Source organism: Macaca nemestrina, chromosome 18 (assembly GCF_043159975.1).
Source record: "Macaca nemestrina isolate mMacNem1 chromosome 18, mMacNem.hap1, whole genome shotgun sequence".
NCBI classification, from domain to species: domain Eukaryota; kingdom Metazoa; phylum Chordata; class Mammalia; order Primates; family Cercopithecidae; genus Macaca; species Macaca nemestrina.
The window spans coordinates 28,882,618-28,904,625 of record NC_092142.1 but is presented as its reverse complement, the minus strand read 5'-3'; the positions used below and the strand labels follow the sequence as shown (position 1 = coordinate 28,904,625).

At 55.1% G+C, this 22,008-nt stretch overlaps 1 protein-coding gene across 1 annotated transcript; it reads left to right on the top strand.

Moving 5' to 3' along the window:
• The first annotated feature begins 867 nt into the window (after positions 1-867).
• On the top strand, positions 868-21,864 carry LOC105482945 (syntaxin 1B). Its single transcript, XM_011743439.2, has 10 exons — positions 868-1,036; positions 10,447-10,521; positions 10,766-10,865; positions 10,957-11,031; positions 15,201-15,274; positions 15,690-15,798; positions 15,993-16,066; positions 19,607-19,744; positions 19,851-19,961; positions 20,190-21,864. Exons 1-10 carry the CDS (start codon positions 1,007-1,009, stop codon positions 20,268-20,270), a joined length of 867 nt encoding a protein of 288 aa, XP_011741741.1. The 5' UTR covers positions 868-1,006; the 3' UTR covers positions 20,271-21,864.
• The last annotated feature ends 144 nt before the right edge of the window (positions 21,865-22,008 follow it).

Here is a 22,008-nt window from a genome sequence, read left to right as displayed (position 1 = left end):
GATGGGGAGAGGAAATGTGGGCATCAGAAGAGGTCACTCAGACCCTCGGGGGCGCCTGATTTCCCCTCTCACTAAGGACAAATTTCATGTTCCACAGTCAGAGCCATCTGCAGATGGGCCAGGAGGTCCTGGGAGGTAGTGAGCACCCTGTTCCCGGAGGCAGACAAGCAGAGCTCCAAGACCCACTGCAGCGGGAGAGGCCCAGGCTGTGCAACACAAGCCCCGTGTCCTTCTCGGCAAGCACCTGGCTGGTTCCCTGCATCGTAAAAACCACACAGAGGGTCAGTCTTTCTATTTCTAGTGTCTAAAGAGCCTCCTGCAGGAACACACACGGGCTCGCACGCAGAGGTGGTCGCGCGCAGCCTCACGCAGACACCAGATACAAAACACAGCCGCTATCTGTGTCTACTGGAAAGGGATCCACATCCCGGCTCCCAGGTTATTCCCTGAATTCATTCCCTCACCCCCTCTTTCCACCGGGCCACCCCACCCCCCCGGGCCACCCTAGCATCTCCTCTTGGCCCTCCGCATCTCTCCCTGCTCCTGGGGCTCTGCCCACCCCCACCCGCCTCCAGGCCTCTCCCGCCCCCTCCTCGGGTGTCCCCCAAGCCCGTGACTACAACCCCCAGGCGCCCCCGGCCCGGGCGCTGCGCATGCCCCCTGCTCCCTGCGCGCTCCCGCTCCCCCCGCCCTCGCTTCCTCCTCACCTCCCTCCGCCCCCCTCCCCCGCGCTCGGCTCCCGCATCCCTCCATCCTACCCTGTGCCGCAGCCGCATCGCCACCGCAGCCCGGCAGAGCCGAGCCCGGCCCAGGCCCCTGCCCCTGCCCCTGCCCGGCCCTCGGCCAGCAGCCCCCGGCCCCGCCCCCGCCCCGGCCCGCAGGCCCCCCGCAGCGGCCGCGGCGCCCCCCCGGCGCCCCCAGACCCCGGCCTCCGGCACCGAGGCGGGAGACCGGGAGCAGCAACAGAGGCAGGAGGACGAGGAGGAGGAGGAGGAGCCGTCGCAGGATGAAGGATCGGACTCAGGAGCTGCGGAGTGTGAGCTTGGGGGTGGGGAGAATGGGGGGGCGGGACCCCAGTATTGGGGAGCGCGTGGGGATGGAGTGGGGGAGGTGCTGGAACGTGGGGGCGAAGGATGAGATCGGAGGTTGATGGCCAAGGCACCCCAATATCTTCAGGCGCCTGATGTCTCTCCAGTGAACCTGCATTTTGGGGACAGTAGCTGGAAGGGGTTGGAGGCCATTAAGACACGAGGGGGCAGGAAGGGTCTCAGGGGCCTCGAACACCCCGCATTCCCAGGAGGGCCCCGGGGTCTGGTCTGGAGATGGGAGAGAGTGGATGTCAGGAGAGACCGGAGGGGACTGTCATCCCCTGGGCAGATTTGCCAAAGAGAAGCATGGGGGCGGTGACTGGGCCAGGCTGAGAGTCTAGCAGGACCCAGATTCAGGGGATGCTACAGGGAAGGACACAGGTTGGGACTGAGATGCCAGTACCTGGCAGTGAATGAAGTGTGTGTGTGTGTGCACACACGCGTGTCACTCCCCATAGGGAGGGGGAATCTCTCTGAGACAGGGAGGGAAGAGGTGGCCTCCGGAGAGAGCCAGAGGGCCAGGGCCTGAGATGGGGTGACCCAGAGGTGGGACATGGGGATGTGGAGGACAGGGCCATGGAACACGGGCCGCGCTCTGCTGGGGGGAACTGGGGCACCCTAGGCAGTCAAGGGCTGATGCAGGCCCCAGGTCTGCAGGCCCGAAGAGGCCCGGCTCCAGGAGTCTGGCCAGGCAGTCCCTGGTTTTGTGGGGACAGGGTAAGGACTGCAGTGGAGGCTGCTGCCTGGAGGAACTGGGGAGTGAGGCTGGATGAGAATGGTTTCCGGGGCAGGGAGAACGCTGGGGCATTTGGAGAAATGACCTGGGGCCAGAGGAGGCAGCGCTGACAGTCCCTGGTGTTATGTTAATAAGGGTACCGGCCCGGCTAAGCTGCCCAAGGCACTGAGCCTTTACAGGGAACTGGTGGGTTGTTAACCCAGGGGTTATTACCCCATTTGACAGATGAGGAAACTGAGATTCAGGCGTGGGAAGGGACTTGCCCAAGGTCACCAAGCAAGTGGGTGGGGGGCAGACTACAATCTGGGTTTCCCATCTGCCAGGTTGACACAGGTCTCTGCTTTTCTGGCCTTTGAAACAGAAGTTTCAGCACTGGGGGTGAAGAGCTGTCCCTGGATTTCGGGGTGGGGACCCAGGTTACAGACAGAAGAGAAGGTGTTTGGAGGCAAGTGACTGATGTCTCTGGGGACAGACAGGTTGTCAAGTGGGAAGCAAGGAGGAGCTGGTGGCTGAGGGAGGGAATTTTGAAGGTTTCTTTATTACATTTTTACCGAATATACACTCCGGCATGAGGAAAATGACAGTAATAATAAACATTGTTTGAAGTGTTTTATGCACATTCGCTCATTTTGATCCTCACAGCAATCCTATGAGACTGGTTATCTCATTTCATAGATATATAAATATCTTTTTAGATATATAGATATATGCTATCTCATTTTATAGATAAGGACCCTGAGCTCAGAGAGGTCAAGTAATTAGACCAAATTACACAGCTGGTAAAGGCAGAATTCAGATCCAGGCAGGCCGGCTTCAGCATCGGTGCTGTCAGTTCCCCTCCTTATGGTGCAGTTTGCAGAGCAGGCTTTCATCTGTGATCTCATTGGAGCCCCACCGACCTCCTGGCAAGTGGACAGAGAGGCTCTTTCATTTTCGAGTTGGGAAAACTGAGGCCCGGAGTGGTTGAATAACTTGCCAAAGGTCACACAGCTAGCAGGTGAGGGATCCGGACTTGAACCCAGCTCGCCAGCTACCAGGACTATTCCATGACTCCAAAACCCAGGGAAATGGAAGTGGGTTGGGATCGGGTGGTGTGGAATTGGGGTATAATTCAAGAAAGAGGGAGGGAAAAGGCTAAGCGGGGTAAGGGGGAGGCAGGGGAGGGGGAGGCCTCATGAATGAGTCAGGGGCCCCTGCTCAGAGGTAAGGAATCCTGCTGGCTGTGGCTGCCAGAGGTGGTGTGGAAGGGTGAAGGGGCTGAGTGGAGGTGGTGGCTTTGGTATTAGTCACAGCTCAGGGAAACTGGAGATTCAAGAGGGGGCGGGCGGGGTGGGAAAAGCTGATAGATTCGGGTAGCGTAAGGGTCTCCCGGCTACAGTTGAGAGTGAGGAGGTTGGGATGCCGGAGACACTGGGCAGGGTGTGGGAGACCTGGAAATGGGGTCTCTGAGACACTGGGAGGGATGAGGCAGGGGCGGTGGTGGGAGGGGACATTAGCCCAGGGGACTGATTGTCTTTCCAACAGTACCTTGGCATTCCCAAGAGGTTCTCAAGTCCGTTTGTCACACAGTAGTTTCGGGAGCCAGACTGTCTGGGTTCAAATTCTAATTTTGCTACTTCCTGTGTGACCTTGGGCAAGTTGCTTAACCTCTCTGGTCCTCAATTTCTTCATGTATGAATTGGGAGAAGTAAGAGTACCTGTTTCACAGGGTTATCCTTAGGATTGAAAGTAGTTAATATGCAAGGCGCCTAGGAGGGGGCCTGGCGCCCAACAGTGCTGTGTATCTGTTACCCAGCAGATGGTTTATTTCTCTTCAACATCACACTAGCCCCCTGCGATGGGCAGGACATGGCACCTATTTTATTTTGGAGTACATTGAGGGCCAGAGGGGGAAAAAAAACCTGACTTGTCTAAGGTCAGATAACTCTTAATGGTCTAGGTGGGCTTAAACCAGGGTTTTCTGCGTCCAGTTTACCAGGCAACTTTGGTTGGTGCTAGGCTGGATGTGGAGGCTGCGATGAGGAGTTAATCAGCTAAATAGGTGTCCCAGGGTCCAAGGAGTGAGGGCAGAGTGGGGCTCAAGAGGAAAGAGCAGAGCAAGTGAGGTGGAGAGGAAGGTGGGTTATGGGAGAAGACAGGAGGGGCACAGGGAGGGCTGAGGTCTGAGAGGCAGCTGTGGAGTCGAGCGGGAGAAGTGGGGAGACAACCTGGGAAGAAGGCGGGGCCTGCAGTGCAGGAGCCTGAATCTGAGGCTGGACAGGATGAAGCCTGCTGAGGGACGGTCCCGAGCCCTGAAGGCCCTCAGGTATGAGGCAGGCATAGTAGGTGCTTTAGAAACGCAGCCCTGAAATCACAGGGGGCGGAGACCACGAACCCTGGGTGATGGATCCATATCCTCCAGCTGCTCTGGGCTGCCTTTATTTATATTTTAAAAAATGTTTTTAGAGGCATGGTCTTCCTCTGTTGCCCAGGCTGGAGTGCAGCGGCACAATCACAGCTCACTGCAGCCTCGACCTCCTGGTCTCCAGGGATCCTCCTGCCTCAGCCTCTCAGGTAGCTGGGATTACAGATGCGCACCACCATGCCTGGCTAATTCTTTTTACTTTTGTAGAGATGGGGTCTATGTTGACCAGACTGGTCTTGAACTCCTGGCCTCAAATGATCCTCCTGCCTCGCCCTCCCAAAGTGCTGGGATTCTAGGCATGAACCACCACGCTGGGCCGGCACTGGGCTTCTTTCTGACATCCAAACACACAAGTTTACTCCTGTCCGAGGACCTTCGTGCATGCTGTTCCCTCTGCCCTGAATTCTGTTTCCCCATCTTTGTGGCACAGTTGGCTCCTTCAGGGCCCAGCGCAGATGTCACCTCCCCAGAAAAGCCCTGCTGACTGTCCTGTAGAAATCCTTCCACAATCCCCCCCAATCCCCGTGTCTCTCGATCCCATCTTTCTGCTTATCTCCCTTCTGCTATTCAGCACAATCTGAAATGGTCTTGTTCACCTCCCATTGTCTGCCTCCCCCACTGGAATGCCAGCTCCCTGGAGGCAGGCCCTTCTCGCCTGTCTTCTTCACCACCACATCGCCAGCAGCACCGAGATAGAGCACCTGGCACAAATCCAACGCATCTGTTAGATGAATGAATGACTCCATGAGGCAGAGGGAGGATGAGGAAGGGGCAAGGGGTAAGGCAGGAAAGATGGAGGAGAGGTCGGGGTGAGAGGGCCAGGCTGCACGGGGGAGGGAGCAAGGAGAGGCCCCAGCCAGGGAGACAGATGGACTGAGGCAGAGGGTGGGGGAAGGGGCATGGGGGGAGGCTGCTGCCTCCGATCAAACGATCATGCTTGCACCCCTGAGGAGCACGGGGAGCCCGTGTGTGTCAGTGCTGGGGCACGCATGTGTTTACACACACACACTCACACGCATGCACACTCTCTCCCTCTGACTTTTCTGTCACCCAATTCCAGTCTCTTGCCGCCTCTGTGTTTTTGTCACCATCTCACCATCTGTCTCTCTGGTCACTGACTTGCTGGCTCTCACTGTCACTCTCCTCCTTACGTTTCTGTATCTGTCCTTGCTGTCGCTCCGCATCGACATACACACGAGGCCCATGTCGAGGCCCGTGGTGGCTCCGGCGTGGAAGACCTGGACTTAGGGAGCCCCTGAGGAGGTCAGGCTACAGCTGGAGGCTGGGATCTGATATGCGCAGTCCCCAGGTACTTCTGGAAGGGGTTCAGGGGCACTGCACTCTCTCCTTCAATCCCCCTCAAGTGTTCAAGGAGCCGTGTGCTATAGAGCAGAGTTTGAGTCATCCCATCAGCTGTGTGATCTTCGGCAAGTTACCCAATCTCTCTGCGCCTCCACCTCCTCATCTGTCCAATGAGAGTAAGAATATGACCTCATGGAGTGGTCGTGAGAATTAAACAAGAAATGCAGGCTGGGTGCGATGGCTCACACCTGTCGTCCCAGAGCTTTGGGAGGCCAAGGAGGGAGGAACTCTTGAGCCCAGGAGTTTGAGACCAGCCTGGGCAATATAGTGAGACCCCATCTCTCCAAAAAAAAAAAAAAAAAGGGAAAAAGAAATGCAAAGCACTTGTAATAGCACCCAACTCATGGTAATCAGCATATATGTGTTACATGTGTGTGAACTGTTATCCTCCTCGATTTGCACATGAGGAAACTGAGGCTTGAATCGTTCACCTGTAACCTGAGGCCACCATAAAGTAGACTGGGGCACATTTGATCATCTTTTCCTAGGTAGTCTGGTTTGCCCACAGCCTGCTTTCTTTTTGACTGGCCTAAGTTCTTCCAGAAATGGATGCTGTGCTCATTACCAAATATGCATCACTCAGAGCAGGGAGGGCCCCTCAAAGCAGGGTAGGTACTTGCACCAGCCTGCTCATTTCAGCGACGAGGGAACCGGGGCCCAGGGAGGAGTCGAGGTTTGCCTGGGGTCACACAGCAAGACAGACGGAGGCTGGGAGGCCTGGCCTCCTGTCCAAGCTCTTCCTGCAGCCCTGGGCCCCTCCTACTGATTTTCCATCCTGGCCACAGGAATTCAGCAATCCTGAGGACATGGCAGAGTGGGCTCTTTGTGACCAGGAGGGACTGCCATCTGTCAGCAGGACAGAAGGGAGAGAGCCTGACATTTAGTGCCAGACAGTCCTGGGTTCAGGTCCTACCTCTGGCCTTATTTGCTGTGAAGCCTTAGGCAGGTCAAGCAACCTCTCTGAGCCTGTTTCCTTGTCTGTAACATGGGATCGGCCAGGGGTAGGCGTTGTTACCATTCAGCAAATGCAGAGACTGAGGCTCAGGGGTAGAGCCAAATGGTCTTGTAACAGCTGACCTGGGGCAAGTTCCTTTTTTTTTTTTTTTAAGAGACGGGGTCTCGCTCTGTCACCCAGGCTGGAGTGCAGTGGTAGTGGCACAATCACGGCTCACTGCAGTCTCTCAACCTCCTAAGCTCCAGGGATCCTCCTACTTCAGCCTCCCAAGTAGCTGGGACTACAGATGCCCACCACCATGCCCAGCTAATTTTTGTATTTTTTGTGGAGACATGGTCTCGCTATGTTGCCCAGGCTGGTCTTGAACTCCTGGGTTCAAGCGATGCTCCCACCAGAGCCTCCCAAAGTACTAGGATTACAGGCGTGAGCCACTACAACTGGCCTAAGTTATTTAGCTCTATGCCTCAGTTTCCCCATCTATAAACAGGGGCTATAATAATACTTCCTAGGGGCTGGGCACGGTGGCTCACGCCTGTAATCCCAACACTTTGGGAGGCTGAGGCGGGCAGATCACAAGGTCAGGAGATCAAGACCAACCTGGCCAACACGGTGAAACCCCATCTCTACTAAAAATACAAAAAATTAGCCGGGCATGGTGGCGGGTGCCTGTAATCCCAGCTACTCGGGAGGCTGAGGCAGGAGAATGGCGTGAACCCAGGAGGCGGAGCTTGCAGTGAGCTGAGATTGCGCCACCGCACTCCAGCCTGGGCGACAGAGCGAGACTCTGTCTCAAAAATAATAATAATAATACCTCCGAGGGAGCTGTTGTAAGACTGAAATGGATAAATATATGTGGAGCACATAGAACAATGCCCAGCACATTGTAAAACACCATCTAAATATTTGCATAATTTTAATTATGTTGGCCAATGGTCCTTACAGAGTTCTAATGAAGATTAAATGAGACAACAAGAATGTAAGACTTATGCAAAAAATACCATCAAGTGATCATATTTTGCTAGGTTGTCCGGACACAGAGCCTTCCCCAGATCAGGATTTAGCAGGCGCTCACCTGAGAGGGAAAGTAACTGGGAGCGGAAAGTCAGCGGGGGAGGTAGCCCAGTCTGAAGCCTAACAGGGGTCTTTGCGGGCCTGGATGCCCATGGTTTTCCGGCCCTATATGGCCTGGGTGCCCTTGGGCAAGTCACTCTCCTTTTTCCCCTCTGGCTTCCTGTTCCCTCATCTGTGAAATGGGGACGATGATTTTTTTTTTTTTTTTTGAGGCAGAGTCTCGCTCTGTCGCCCGGGCTGGAGTGCAGTGGCCGGATCTCAGCTCACTGCAAACTCCGTCTCCCAGGTTTACGCCATTCTCCTGCCTCAGCCTCCCGAGTAGCTGGGACTACAGGCGCCCACCACCTCGCCCGGCCAGTTTTTTGTATTTTTTAGTAGAGACGGGGTTTCACCGTGTTAGCCAGGATGGGCTCGATCTCCTGACCTCGTAGAGACGGGGTTTCACCGTGTTAGCCAGGGTGGTCTCGATCTCCTGACCTCATGATCCGCCCGTCTTGGCCTCCCAAAGTGCTGGGATTACAGGCTTGAGCCACCGCGCCCGGCTTGGGGACGATGATGTTTGCGCAGCTTTTCTCGCAGGGCTGGTGGTGCTGAGGATCAAAATGGATTATGGATGTAAAAGTGTTTGTAAATGGTAGAGGATTATTAGCGCCCAGCTCTCTTTGTATTTATTATACCAAATAAACCACACTGGGGCCTTCTATCTTTCTTCCTCTCTTGAGGACAAATAGGTAGCCCAGGGTGCTCCAGAGATGAACGTAAGGGAGGTGGCTCCAAGAACAACAGGAGAGATTGAAATTAGATTTTAGGAAGGACTTCCTAACGTTAGCAGGGGGAAGGGAGAGAGACAGAGAACGGGAAAGTCCTCAGGCTCCCGGGCCAGGGAGAGGCCGCATGACCTGCGTGAGGCTGGTGGCTGAGTGAGTGGTTGAAGGGAGGGAAAGGGCAGAGGAAGGCTTTTGGCTCTAGGGGAAGAAGGCCTTGTAGCACAGCTGGGTTTTGAGAACAGAGAAAATGAAGAGCATCAGGGTAGGCCGATGGGTCCCCAGAGGTGAGCCCAGCATCCCAGAGCCTCTCAGGGTCCCCAACTTATGCCACCTGTGCCACCCCACTTTCTGGGGGCAGCTGTGAGCCAAGATGGAGGAAACCCCCTTTCCAGGCAGATGTTTGGGATTGTCTGGAAATTCACCACAAGTGCTGAACACATTTGCCGACACAGTGTGGGCCCCGCGTCTGTGTGAAGACTCCCTGGAGCTCCATTTGGGCCGGGCTTAGCAGGAAGGCTGGGGTGGCTTCAGGAGCGTGGAGCGGGAGGCCCCCCGGGCTGTGCGGGCTTTTCCCGGGGCTGTGGGGCGCTGGTGATCCTGAGTTTTGGCTGTGTGGACTGCACCTAGGTCCCATCTGGCCCTGTCTAGGTTCAGTCTGAGCTGTCTGGGATCTGTCTGGGATCTGTGTGAGCCTCGGCTAGTTCAGTCCGAGCCTGTCTGGTTTCTGTCAGGCCCTGTCTGCATTCCGCTGGGACCCTGGCGAGCTCTTCTTTTTAGATGCCAACGGACTACACCCCCAGGTGGATGCTGTTTGGATCCTGTCTTGATTTCACCCAGGCTCTGGGGGTTGGATTCTGTCTGAGCTCTGGCTGGGTTCTTTTTGGAAATCAGGATGAACTCTGTATGCATTTCCATTGGGACTGATCAGGGCTACAGATGTCATTAAGCTTGATGGGCTCAGATTTTGCCGTCAGACCTCTGTCCCAAGCAGAGAAGGACTCAGGCGTGTGTAGCACGGTGCGCCTCCCCTACAGCCTTTCCTCCTGTCCAGCTCTGAGCGTGTGTGCAGACATGAGGCTCGGAGAAGCTGGAAGAACAAGCCCAGTGAGCCCTCCCAAATGTCCTCGGGGGTGCAGCTGAACGCCAGTGTCCGCACACGTCAGTGCGGCTCAGCTGAGTCTGCGTGCGGGTGAACGCCAGCATCAGTGCATCTCCGTGTGGGTGTCGGGGGGCCTATTCCTGTGTGCCTTGGGTGTCAGCTCTTCTGTCTGTGTTGCAAGTCTGTCTGTCAGTGGCAGTGGTGCTGTGGGTGGGTAAATCCTTTTGTGTCTCTGAGCCCTGCGGGTGGAGGGTTGAGCAGCTGCAGGTTGCAACCGGGAAATCCAAGCCAGCAAGAGTAGGTGGGTGTGAAGTTGGAAGGGGCTGGATGAAAGGAAGTGAATCCACTGCGAGGGAGAGCCGGCTGGGAGGGGAGGAAGAGTGGGCGGGAGGAGGGGGGCACAGGGCACAAGGGAGGTCGGGGTGCTGCCTGTGTCTCTTATCCAGCCCTCACTGCTTGCTCAACTTCGTGCCTGCCGCTGTCAGTGAAGTGACCTTGCATAGGGGACATGTCTGGTCGGGTGGGGCAGGAGAGGAAGAGAAGGAGTAAAGTGAGATCCGGGCAGGAGAGCAGGGACAGTAGGGAGATCCAGGCTCCTGGGACTCCAGTCCAGGACCCTTCACGGAGCCCAGGGTCAGTTACTGCAAGCCTGACATTGAGCTGGTTGTTGAAATATTGAAATCATCCCTATTGGTTGGTCAAGGCTGACTCTGCGCCCCCAAGGCCACATCTGCCCTGAGAGGGGGTCTTTTGCCAATTTCTTCTAAGGAATCCTTTGGGCTGACAGATACTTTTGATGCCTTTGTCATCTCCCCTGCATGGGACCCCTCCCAGGACCCCTTCTCTGAGCCTGGAGCTGGGAGCACCTGTGTGTGCATGGCAGGGAGAGGGCAGGAGAGCCGGGAGCCAGCCTTGGGGACCCAGGTAGGGCCTGCTCATGGACTCAGCTTTCCTTTGCCCCCAGGCGAAAGACAGTGATGATGAAGAGGAGGTGGTCCACGTGGATCGGGACCACTTCATGGATGAGTTCTTTGAACAGGTAATGGGCCTCCAAGGCCCCCAGCCCCAGCCCCCAGCCCCAGCCCTAGCCCCAGCCCCAGCACCCAGCCCTTAGCCACCAACAACTTCCTTTTTCCTGTCCCCCACTTCCCTGCTCCTGCGCTCTCCCCGGCCTTTTATCAGCCCTTCTGGGGCTGGTCCTCCCCCTGAACCCTGGCTGGTTCCCCTGGAACCCGTTGTTTGGCCTGACAACTTGGCTGGGTATAGCCGATTTTCTCCTCCAGGTGGAAGAGATCCGGGGCTGCATTGAGAAACTGTCGGAGGATGTGGAGCAGGTGAAAAAACAGCATAGCGCCATCCTGGCTGCCCCCAACCCAGATGAGAGTGAGTGTGGCTGCCAGTGACTGTGGGGTGGGAGGAGAAGGGCTCTGGGGTTCCCACCCAGACATCTCACTTGTCCTCGCTCTCCCCTTAGAGACCAAACAGGAGCTGGAGGACCTCACTGCAGACATCAAGAAGACAGCCAACAAGGTTCGGTCCAAATTGAAAGGTGAGGAGTTCAACCCCTCAACCAGGGAGGAAAAGAACGGTGGGTAGAGCATGGTGGCTCAGGCCTTTGGGAGGTCAAGGCGAGACCAATTTGCTCGATCCCAGGAGTTCAAGACCAGCCTGGGCAACATGGCAAAACTCTGTCTCTACAAAAAATACAAAAATTAGCTGGGCCAGTTTGGGAGGCTGAGGCAGGTGAATCACGAGGTCAGGAGTTCAAGACCAGCCTGGCCAAGATGGTGAAACCCTGTCTCTACTAAAAGTACAAAAATTAGCCTGGTGTGGTGGTAGGCGCCTATAATCCCAGCTACTCAGGAGGCTGAGGCAGAGAATTGCTTGAACCCAGGAGGTGGAGGTTGCAGGGAGCTGAGATCACACCACTGCACTCCAGTCTACGTGACAGAGAGACTCCATTTCAAAAAAAAAAAAAAAATTAGCTGGGCATGATAGTGCGTGCCTCTTGTTCCAACTACTCGAGAGGCTGAGGCACAAGAATCGCTTGAGTCCAGGGTGTCAAGGCTGCAGTGAGCCGAGATCATGCTGCTGCACTCCAGCCTGAGTTACAGACAGAGACCCTGTCTCAAAAAAAGGGGGGGGAGGGGCAGGCGTGGTAGCTCACGCCTATAATCCCAACACTTTGGGAGGCCAAGGTGGGTGAATCACCTGAGGTTAGGAGTTCGAAATCCTAACTAAATCGTGGCCAAAATGGTGAAACCCCACCTCTACTAAAAATACAAAAATTATCCGGGCGTGGTGGTGGGCGCCTGTAATCCCAGCCACTTGGGAGGCTGAGGCAGGGGAATCACTTGAACCCAGGAGGCAGAGGTTGCAGTGAGCCGAGATCGCACCACTGCACTCCAGCCTGGGGGACAGAGCAAGACTCCTCAAAAAAAAAAAAAAAAAAAAGAACTTTGCCATCCATTGAGAAAAACAGGCCTTTCTCTAAGGCATTTCTACAAAGTTCCAGGAGCCAGATTATTAAACAGTGAGAAAGCACAAAACCCCAGCTTTCCCCCTTGCTCCAATTCTTTGGAGAAAGATGTATGATAGGAAATAAGGGAGAGGAGAGTGTTTGTCTAAATTGCATCTGAGCCCGGCTGGTTCCACCAGCATGAAGGTTCACTAGAAAAAGGTGGTCTTCGAGTGGTTTCGATTTCATTAAGTCCTCATTTCTCCTAAGCAGGACTCCGGCATGGCACGGAGCACCCAGTGGGTGGGCCCAGCAAATGCCTCTGAATCGGTATCCTTGGCTCAGGACAGATTGGACTTGTGTGGCTGACATCAGGGGCTGGCGAGCTTTCAAGACGGCCTTGCCAAATGTTCATTTATTCACTCTAATTTAAGGACTAGGGTGCTGGTAATAACCACCTTCCCCCAAAGCACCGTGGGTTGGGAACCTCCTTGTCTGCTCATACCAGGGAAATAGCAGTGTTACCGGCACGATGTTTTGCATGCTCCTGGTAATTCCGTATCAGAAAACGTATGCTGGGCACCTCCAGTGTCCGAAGCACATTGCTAGGCTTTGGGGAAGAGGAACTGTATCAGCTACCTGGCCCAGAGAGCACTGACCTTGGTCCAGAGAGGGGAGGGTATTAACTCCATGCCCTCTGGACTCAAGGGGAGGCCATAGGTGAGCTCTGGTGTGGATTTGTAAAAACAAGCCCTTTGTACTCAGGAGAGTCTGCTGGATGGAAACTGTCTGAATCTGGGAGAATGTGAAGTGCAAATCCAGGCAGACAGAGTCCAACCTCCACCATCAGCTCACCGTGGACAAGTCCCCTACTCTCAGCTTCCTTATCAGTATAGTAAGAAAAATGAGGCCGGGCGCGGTGGCTCAAGCCTGTAATCCCAGCACTTTGGGAGGCCGAGACGGCGGATCACGAGGTTAGGAGATCGAGACCATCCTGGCTAACACGGTGAAACCCCGTCTCTACTAAAAAATAAAAAAAAAATCTAGCCGGGCGAGGTGGTGGGCGCCTATAGTCCCAGCTACTCGGGAGGCTGAGGCAGGAGAATGGCGTGAACCCGGGGGGCGGAGCTTGCAGTGAGCTGAGATCCGGCCACCGCACTCCAGCCTGGGTGACAGAGCGAGACTCTCTCTCAAAAAAAAAAAATAGGCCGGGCGCGGTGGCTCAAGCCTGTAATCCCAGCACTTTGGGAGGCCGAGACGGGCGGATCACGAGGTCAGGAGATCGAGAGACCATCCCGGCTAACACGGTGAAACCCCGTCTCTACTAAAAAATACAAAAAAACTAGCCGGGCGAGGTGGCGGGCGCCTGTAGTCCCAGCTACTCGGGAGGCTGAGGCAGGAGAATGGCGTAAACCCGGGAGGCGGAGCTTGCAGTGAGCTGAGATCCGGCCACTGCACTCCAGCCTGGGTGACAGAGCAAGACTCCGTCTCAAAAAAAATAAAATAAAATAAAAAATAAAAAAAATAATAAAATAAAACAAAAAAGGTTGTTCTAGCTGAGCTGGAGCTGGGAGCACCTACCTGCCTGATCTCTCTTCATTCTCTGCAACAGCCCCTGAAATTCCTTCTCAGAAACAAGGTTCTTGCTGGCAGTTTAAAATCCCCTGGGCTCCGGCCGGGCGTGGTGGCTCAAGCCTGTAATCCCAGCACTTTGGGAGGCCGAGACGGGTGGATCACGAGGTCAGGAGATCGAGACCATCCTGGCTAACACGGTGAAACCCCATCTCTACTAAAAAATACAAAAACAAAAACTAGCCGGGCTCAGTGGCGGGCCCCTTAGTCCCAGCTACTCGAGAGGCTGAGGCAGGAGAATGGCGTAAACCCAGGAGGCGGAGCTTGCAGAGAGCTGAGATCCGGCCACTGTACTCCAGCCTGGGCGACAGAGCGAGACTCCGTCTCAAAAAAAAAAAAAAAATCCGCTGGGCTCAATGGTTTCCATCAAGCCTTGACCTTGAACACTCTCTGTAAGACCCTGGGGAGGGCTCTGTGGGTGAGGGGTTCAGGAATGCCCTGAGAAAGAAGCTGGAAAAGTGACCGTGGTTTAGAGAAGTTGACCTTTCAGACCTCCAGGAAAGAAGACAGGATTCTCTTCGTCCTCTTCCAGCTGGTGGCATGAGCTCATGCTTTGGGTGTGACCTTGAGTGAGTGGTTTCACCTATTGGAACCTGAGTTTCTAGTCTAAAACATGAACTGGTATCACTGAAATTCCAGGAATGTTGTAAAAGTCAGTGAGATCCTGCAAGAGACCCCTCTCTCTGGACTTGGCTCCAGCCCCAAGGCTGACAGTAGGGCCCCAATCTAGGCCAGCTGATTCCAATATCCCTGGGCCATGTGTTGCTGGGCCAGAGCTGTCACTCAATCGGGGGAGCCTTGGGGTGCCATCCGCGGGTAACTTCCCCACTGCCAGCAGAATGGAAGAGTGAGGCTCTTAGGAATGGCCTGGAGGCCGGTGAGGTCTGAGAGGGCTGGTGATTCATCCCTGCTGCATTTTCTGATTTCACCGAGGTAGATTTTACCACAATCTTTTTTTTAGAAAATCGGAATGATAGTGTCAGGAGTGTGTGATCCGGAAGCAGGAATCTCAGTTAATCTGTGCACTTTTCCAGAGCATCCTTCAGAAGTGGGAATTCCCAGATCGGGGATCACCTTGCAGGGCAGAGAGGGGGCTGCTTTCTGCCTTAGAATATCCATGTGTTTGCCCTTGAATTCCCCAGGGAAAGAGGGGCCACTAGAACCTGACCCACCTGGAGGTGACTACCTTCCACCAGAAAAAACGCGGGCTGCTTTCTTGCCCCCTGTTCAGGGGCTGTAGGAAGTAGGGAGCACCCCACCTACAAGGTCCCTTCCCGCGGGGTGGGCCGGCACCCCCTCATGGAGTTGGACAGGAGTTACCACTGATGGGACTTTCCAAGAGCCAGTTCTGCCACTAGAACAAATAGCTCCCTTCTGTCTGGTGACCCTCTGACCCTCAGTATCCCTTCCTGCCGGTCTTCGGAACCCCCTCAAAAGTCTGTTCTGTTCGTCTGTTTATCTGCTGGCTCCTAATCCTACCCTGGGGCACCGCTGCTCCCACTCGCCCTGGGAATGACCTTTCTCCCCGGGTCTGGCTCTGCCGCGGGGTGTTGACCCTTCGTACTCCCCGGACCCCCGCCCCATATGCCCCGGGTCTCCCGCCCTTCACTGCGCCCTCTCTCCCGCAGCGATCGAGCAAAGCATTGAACAGGAGGAGGGGCTCAACCGTTCCTCCGCGGACCTGCGCATCCGCAAGACCCAGGTAGGAGGTGGCAGCCCAGCGGGGGCCGGGCCGGGACCCGACTCGGGAGGAGCCCAGGCTGGAGGCGGTGGGCCAGGGCCAAGCACCAGCGGGGCCGTGGTCAGGGAGGGCTGGGGCGGGGCTCTGGGGGCGAGGCTAGAGGCGGGCGGGGCCCCGGGGCGGGGCCGAGCCGTATCTCAGCTCCGTAGCAGTGTCTCTAGCTGGTGCTAGCCTAAGATGGGGGTACGGGGCGGGTAGGGAACCATGAACTTGTCAGGGTTTGGGATCGCGGCCCAGGCTGAAGAAAGGACCGTAAACTAATTCAGCGCGTCCTTATTCCGCCCGTGCACTGCCTCCTCACCTGCCTCGGTCTCTGCTCCCTGACTCCCTCCCTGATTCCCTCCCTGATCCGTCTGTCCTCCCACCCCCACCGTAGCACTCCACACTGTCCCGGAAGTTCGTGGAGGTAATGACCGAATATAACGCGACCCAGTCCAAGTACCGGGACCGCTGCAAGGACCGGATCCAGCGGCAACTGGAGATCAGTGCGTGTGCCCCCCACCCCAGGACCCCAAACTCCTCGAGGCTGCCCAAGCCCCCTTCCAGGCATTTCCTCTCTGGAGGGGGCCAGTGGCCTAAGGCGGCTTGGAAGGGTGGGCTCCGGGTCCCCCCCCCATCACCCCAGCTCAGGCCCCCAGGCTGTCCCAGCCGCTGAGCAGGGCGTCCTTTCTTCCCGCAGCTGGAAGGACCACCACCAACGAAGAACTGGAAGACATGCTGGAGAGCGGGAAGCTGGCTATCTTCACAGATGACGTGAGCCGCGGGTGGGGCGGGTTCTGTTTTTGGAAAATTTTGCCTCCCCTCCCTAAGTTCAGGTTGAACTAAGGTCCTGAGTTCACCCTGGAAAAATGAGCAGCGGAAAGCCTGAGCCAGGAACTGGGGAATTCCATGGGAGCGGAGCAGGAAGGCACCCCCATCAGATGACGGAGTCGTTCGTGTGCCAGGCTCTGTTCTAAGCACTTCCCATCTTCACATTCACCCACCAACTCATTTAATACTCACACATCCCCTTCGAGGAAACCCCATTTCACAGATGAGGAAAACTGGCCCAGAGAGATGAAATCACTTGGCAAGATCTCAGAGCGAAGGGGAGGGCCAGGAGTTGAATCCTGTCTAGTTTCAGAGTCAGAACTCTTGAGCCCTAGGATACACGACATACTCTGCTACTGAAGCAGGTCGTTTCACCAGAGAACTGATTTGCCTACATTAAAAGAAATTATTTTTTTTAATTAAAAAAAACTTTTTTTTTTTTGGTTCAAGATGGAGTTTTACTCTTGTCACCCAGGCTGGAGTGCAATGGCGAGATTTTAGCTCACTGTAGCCTCCGCCTCCTGGGTTCAAGCGATTCTCCTGCCCCAGCCTCCCGAGTAGCTGGGATTACAGGCACCCACCACTTGGCCTAAAAAACCTTTTTTTGTAGAGATGGGGGTTCTTCTGCTGTTGCCCAGGCTGATCTCAAACTCCTGGGCTCAAACAATCTGCCTGCCTGAGCCTCCCAGAGTGCTGGGATTACAGATGTGAACCACCAAACCCAGCCTAATTTACCTACGTTTTGAAGATTTTTTTTTAAAAAGCAAGTTTTAGTTTTGCTTAGGTTTGCCCCCTGTGCTGCTCTTGACCTTTTACATATGAAAGAATGGGCTGGCTGGGTGTGGTGACTCATGCCTGTAATCTCAGCACTTTGGGACGCCGAGGCAGGTAGATCACCTGAGGTCAGGAGTTCGAGACCAGCCTGACCAACATGGCGAAACTCCGTCTCTACTAAAAACACAAAAATTAATCGGGCATGGTGGTGCATGCCTGTAATCCCAGCTACTGGGGGCTGAGGCAGGAGGATCACTTGAACCTGGGAGGCGGAGGTTGCAGTAAGCCGAGATCTTGCCACTGCACTCCAGCCTGGGCACAGACTCTGTCTCTAAAAAAAAAAAAAAAAAAAAAGATGGGCTTTCCCCGAACCTAGTTCTTGTTTCTCTCAGTGGACTTTTGCCCTGGCCTGCCCACTCCTGTCTCCATTTCTGTTTCTGGTGGCAAAATGACTCTGGTTAAGGGTTCTAGACCAGGTTTAAAGGATGCGCTATGACTGTCTTAAAAGTTTTCAGCTCATTGTTATTTGGAGAACTGATCTTTGTTGAAAATGCATTGAGCAGCCCGGTATGGTGGCTCACACCCGTAATCCCAGCATTTTGGGAGGCCAAGGCAGATGGATGGCTTGAGTCCAGGAGTCCATAGACCAGCCTGGGCAACAAAGTGAGACCCCATCTCTACAAAAAATGTTTTTTTGATTTAAAAAACAGTTTCTTTTAATGTAGACAAATCAGTTCTATGGTGAAACGACCTGCTTTAATTAGTCAGGTGTGGTGGCGTGTGCCTGTGGTTGCAGCTACTCGGGAGACTGAGGTGGGAGGATCGCCTGAGTACAGGAGGTCAAGGCTGCAATGAGCTGTTAGCACCACTGCACTCCATCCTAGGCCACAGAGCGAGAACTTGTCTCAACAAAGAACAAAAACCACACGCGCACACACACACACACACACACACACACACAAAGACAGGGAGATTGAACACTGTCCAAACAGCCGTTGGATGATTTCCGCTTATAGAATGGTCATAGGATAAGCAGGAGATAAGGGGAGAGGGAGTCTGGGCCTTGACTGCTGAAGGGAAGGTGTGGAGCCTTGGGTGTGGGGAGCGATGGCAGGCTGTAGAGGAGAGGAGTGGCTCAATGTGGTAAGAGCAGTGAGTAATTTGGGAAGTGAGTCACCTGGCTCAGGCTGGGTGTTTGTGGAGAGGAGGCATATCTGACTGTGGGTTGGAGTCTCTTCCCCACTGGCTGTTTCTTTTTGTTTGTTTGTTTGTTTGTTTTGGTTTTTTTTGAGGCATGGTCTCACTCTTTGGCCCATGTTGGAGTGCAGTGAAGCAATCAGCTCACTGCAGCCTCGACCTCCTGGGCTCAGGCAATCCTCCTGCCTCAGCCTCCTGAGTAGCTGGGACCACAGGTGCCACCATGTGCAGCTAATTTCCTTTTTTTTTTTTGTTTGTAGAGACAAAGTCTCACTATGTTGCTAAGGCTGGCCTCAAACTCCTGGGCTCGAGTGATCCTCCTGCCTTGGCCTCACAGAGTGCTGAGGTTACAGCCTCTCCCTACTCTTTTTTTATTTGTTTGTTTGTTTGTTTTGTTTTTTCTTTTTTTTTTTTTTTTTTTTTGAGACGGAGTCTCGCTCTGTCGCCAAGGCTGGAGTGCAGTGGCCGGATCTCAGCTCACTGCAAGCTCCGCCTCCCGGGTTCACGCCATTCTCCTGCCTCAGCCTCCCGAGTAGCTGGGACTACAGGCGCCGCCACCACGCCCGGCTAGTTTTTTGTCTTTTTTGGTAGAGACGGGGTTTCACCGTGTTAGCCAGGCTGGTCTTGATCTCCTGACCTCGTGATCCGCCCGTCTCGGCCTCCCAAAGTGCTGGGATTACAGGCTTGAGCCACCGCACCCGGCCTTGTTTGTTTTTTTTGAGATGGAGTCTCGCTGTGTCACCCAGGCTGGAGTGCAATGGCGCGATCTCGGCTCACTGCAAGCTCCGCCTCCCAGGTTCACGCCATTCTCCTGCCTCAGCCTCCCAAGTTGCTGGGACTACAGGTGCCCACCACCACACCTGGCTAATTTTTTGTATTTTTAGTAGAGACGGGTGTCACCGCATTAGCCAGGATAGTCTTGATCTGCTGACCTCATGATTCACCTGCCTTGGCCTCCCAAAGTGCTGGGATTACAGGTGTAAGCCCCCACGCCCAGCCCTGACTCTTTTTTTTGAGATGGAATTTCGCTCTTGTTGCCCAGGCTGGAGTGCAGTGGTGTGATCTCAGATCACTGCAACCTCTGCCTCCCGGGTTCAAGCAATTCTGCTGCCTCAGCCTCCCGAGTAGCTGTGATTACAGGTGCCCACCACCATGCCAGGCTAATTTTTATATTTTTAGTAGACACGAGGTGTCGCCATGTTGGCCAGGCTGGTCTCAAACTGACCTCAGGTGATCTACCCGCCTCCCAAAGTGCTGGGATTACAGGTGTGAGCCATTGTGCCTGGCCGATGTGCACATTTTAACTCACTCAGTCTTCACAACCACACTGTGAGGTGGGCAGTGTTATGATTCACGTTTTCTAGGTGGGGAAACTGAGGCCAAGAGCAGATAAATAATGTGCCTAAGGTTTCAGCTAGTAAATGACATCGGATTTGGCCCCGGCCACTCCGCTGCGGTGGAGGCGCTCATTGGGGTGAAGGGGAATTGTAGCTCTCTCCCTCGTCGCCCTAGATCAAAATGGACTCACAGATGACGAAGCAGGCGCTGAATGAGATCGAGACAAGGCACAATGAGATCATCAAGCTGGAGACCAGCATCCGTGAGCTGCACGACATGTTTGTGGACATGGCCATGCTTGTAGAGAGCCAGGTACCGGCTCTGCCACCCATGCCACCCTGGGAACCTCCCTGGGCCCGAGGTCCCCTCTTCCAGCCTAGTCCCCATCCCTCCCTGTGCACATCTCCTCTGTCTGCAGGGAGAGATGATTGACCGCATCGAGTACAATGTGGAACATTCTGTAGACTACGTGGAGCGAGCTGTGTCTGACACCAAGAAAGCAGTGAAATATCAGAGCAAGGCCCGGAGGGTGAGCGGGGCAGGCGGCTTGGGGGTAGGCGGGGGAGCCCAAGGCTGAGCCCGGGCTGAGGTGAGTGATGGCAGCGGGTGGGAAGCCTTATCTCTGGCTCTGACCTCTTCCTGTTTCTGTTTTCTCTCCCCTCTTCTCCCTGCCACCCTCTGCCCCGTCTGTCCCTGCATCTGTCCATGTGTCGGTCTCTCTCACTGTCTCCCTGTCTCGCTCCTCTTTCTGCTGCAGAAGAAAATCATGATCATCATTTGCTGTGTGGTGCTGGGGGTGGTCTTGGCGTCATCCATTGGGGGGACGCTGGGCTTGTAGGCCCCCCACCCTTCTCTCTCCCAGACCCCTCCCCCACCACATCGGGAGCAATACCCCCACCACCCCTTTCACTCCATCCCCTGCTCCAGGCTCACCCTCAAAACAGACCCAGGCAGCCCCACCCCTCCTCCACCCCCATGGCAGACCCTGGTGTCCCTGGACCCTACCCGGCCATGGACCCCCCCTGCCCCCGCACGTAGATCGCAGCAGGCGTGATTACACATGCACACCAACATGCATGCCGCCGGCACATGCTCAAGACGTGTGGACACCCCAGCGTGTGTGTGCGTGTGATGTGTGTGATGCACCAGAGCAGCCCCCTGCCCCCGCCTCGGGTATGTGTGCGTGGTCTGAGCTTCCCCCTTCACCAGGGCTGTTGTGTAGACTGCAGCCGAGTGTCACACAGCTGCCCACCACGCCCCTCTCTGTCCTCCGTGAACGGTGTGTGTGTGTGTGTGAGTGAGACCACAGATCTGTGGACACGCCATTTGTGTACATGGAATTTTGTGTTTGAGTGTTTGAACCTAATGCAACAGCAACGAAGCCACTGATACCCGAGCCCTTTGTGTCTGCTACAAACCAGGCGGGTGGTGTGTGTGTACTCACACTCACATTCTCAGAGGATCCAGGGAGGCCCAGGTACACGCAGGCCGTGGCAGACACCCCATGTCTTCATTACTCCAGGGGCTGCAGTGTGTCCCGGAAGGGTGTATGTGTGTCTGTGTGTGTGTGTGTGTCCAGGATGTGCCTGAAGTGTTGATAGGTCTTCTCAGATAGAGCCCTCCACACTGTGTACTGGCCATCTGCTTTGGGAGGGCACAGAAATGTATATCCCTTGCTACCTAGAATGCAGCTGTGTGTGTGTGGCATGCATGTGCGTGCATGTGTGTGTGTTAGGGGCTCTCTACATGGTGTGTTTTTTATTTTTGTTTTTTTTTTGTTTTTTTTTTTTTGAGACGGAGTCTTGCTCTGTCCCCCAGGCTAGAGTGCAGTGGCGCGATCTCAGCTCACTGCAACCTGCGCCTCCCTTACTCAAGCGATTCTCATGCCTCAGCCTCCCAAGTAGCTGGGATTACAGGGACCTGCCATCATGCCCGGTTAATTTTTGTATTTTAGTAGAGATGAGGTTTTGACATGTTGGCCAGGCTGATCTCGAACTCCTGACCTCAGGTGATCCTCCCGCCTTGGCCTCCCTCAGTGCTGGCATTACAGGCCTAAGCCACCACGCCTGGCCTGCATGGTGTGTTTCTGCCCTGCGTTAATACACACACGGACACACATGTGCGTATACACACACTTCTAAGGATGTGGCCCCATCTGGGTTTGTCTCTCCAGTTGTCCTTGCCCCGCCCCTCTCCCCAGAGGTGCTGCCCAGTGCCCGTGTGGCCACACACATGGCTACATCATTGTGCAGCCAGAGCTTCCTGCCTGCCTGGCCTCAGGGCTCTGCACACTCACACCCAGATCCTCATCTTCCTCCGTGTCTCTGCCCAGCATAGCCCCGAGCCCCTGGAAGCTGGTACCCCTCAGTGTGCTCACACATGGCAAGGCTGAGGTGGCCCCAGGCAGGGGCCACACCAGGCACAAACCATGCATGCTGGCATGGGTGCAGGGACCACACGAATGCCTCCTGGAAGGAAAGGGCTACTTGTAGGAATGTTTCTGATGAGGCAAAATGCCAAGGACTTCCCTGCACAGATCAAAGATCAGGACATGACCCCTTCCTTACACACCCGCC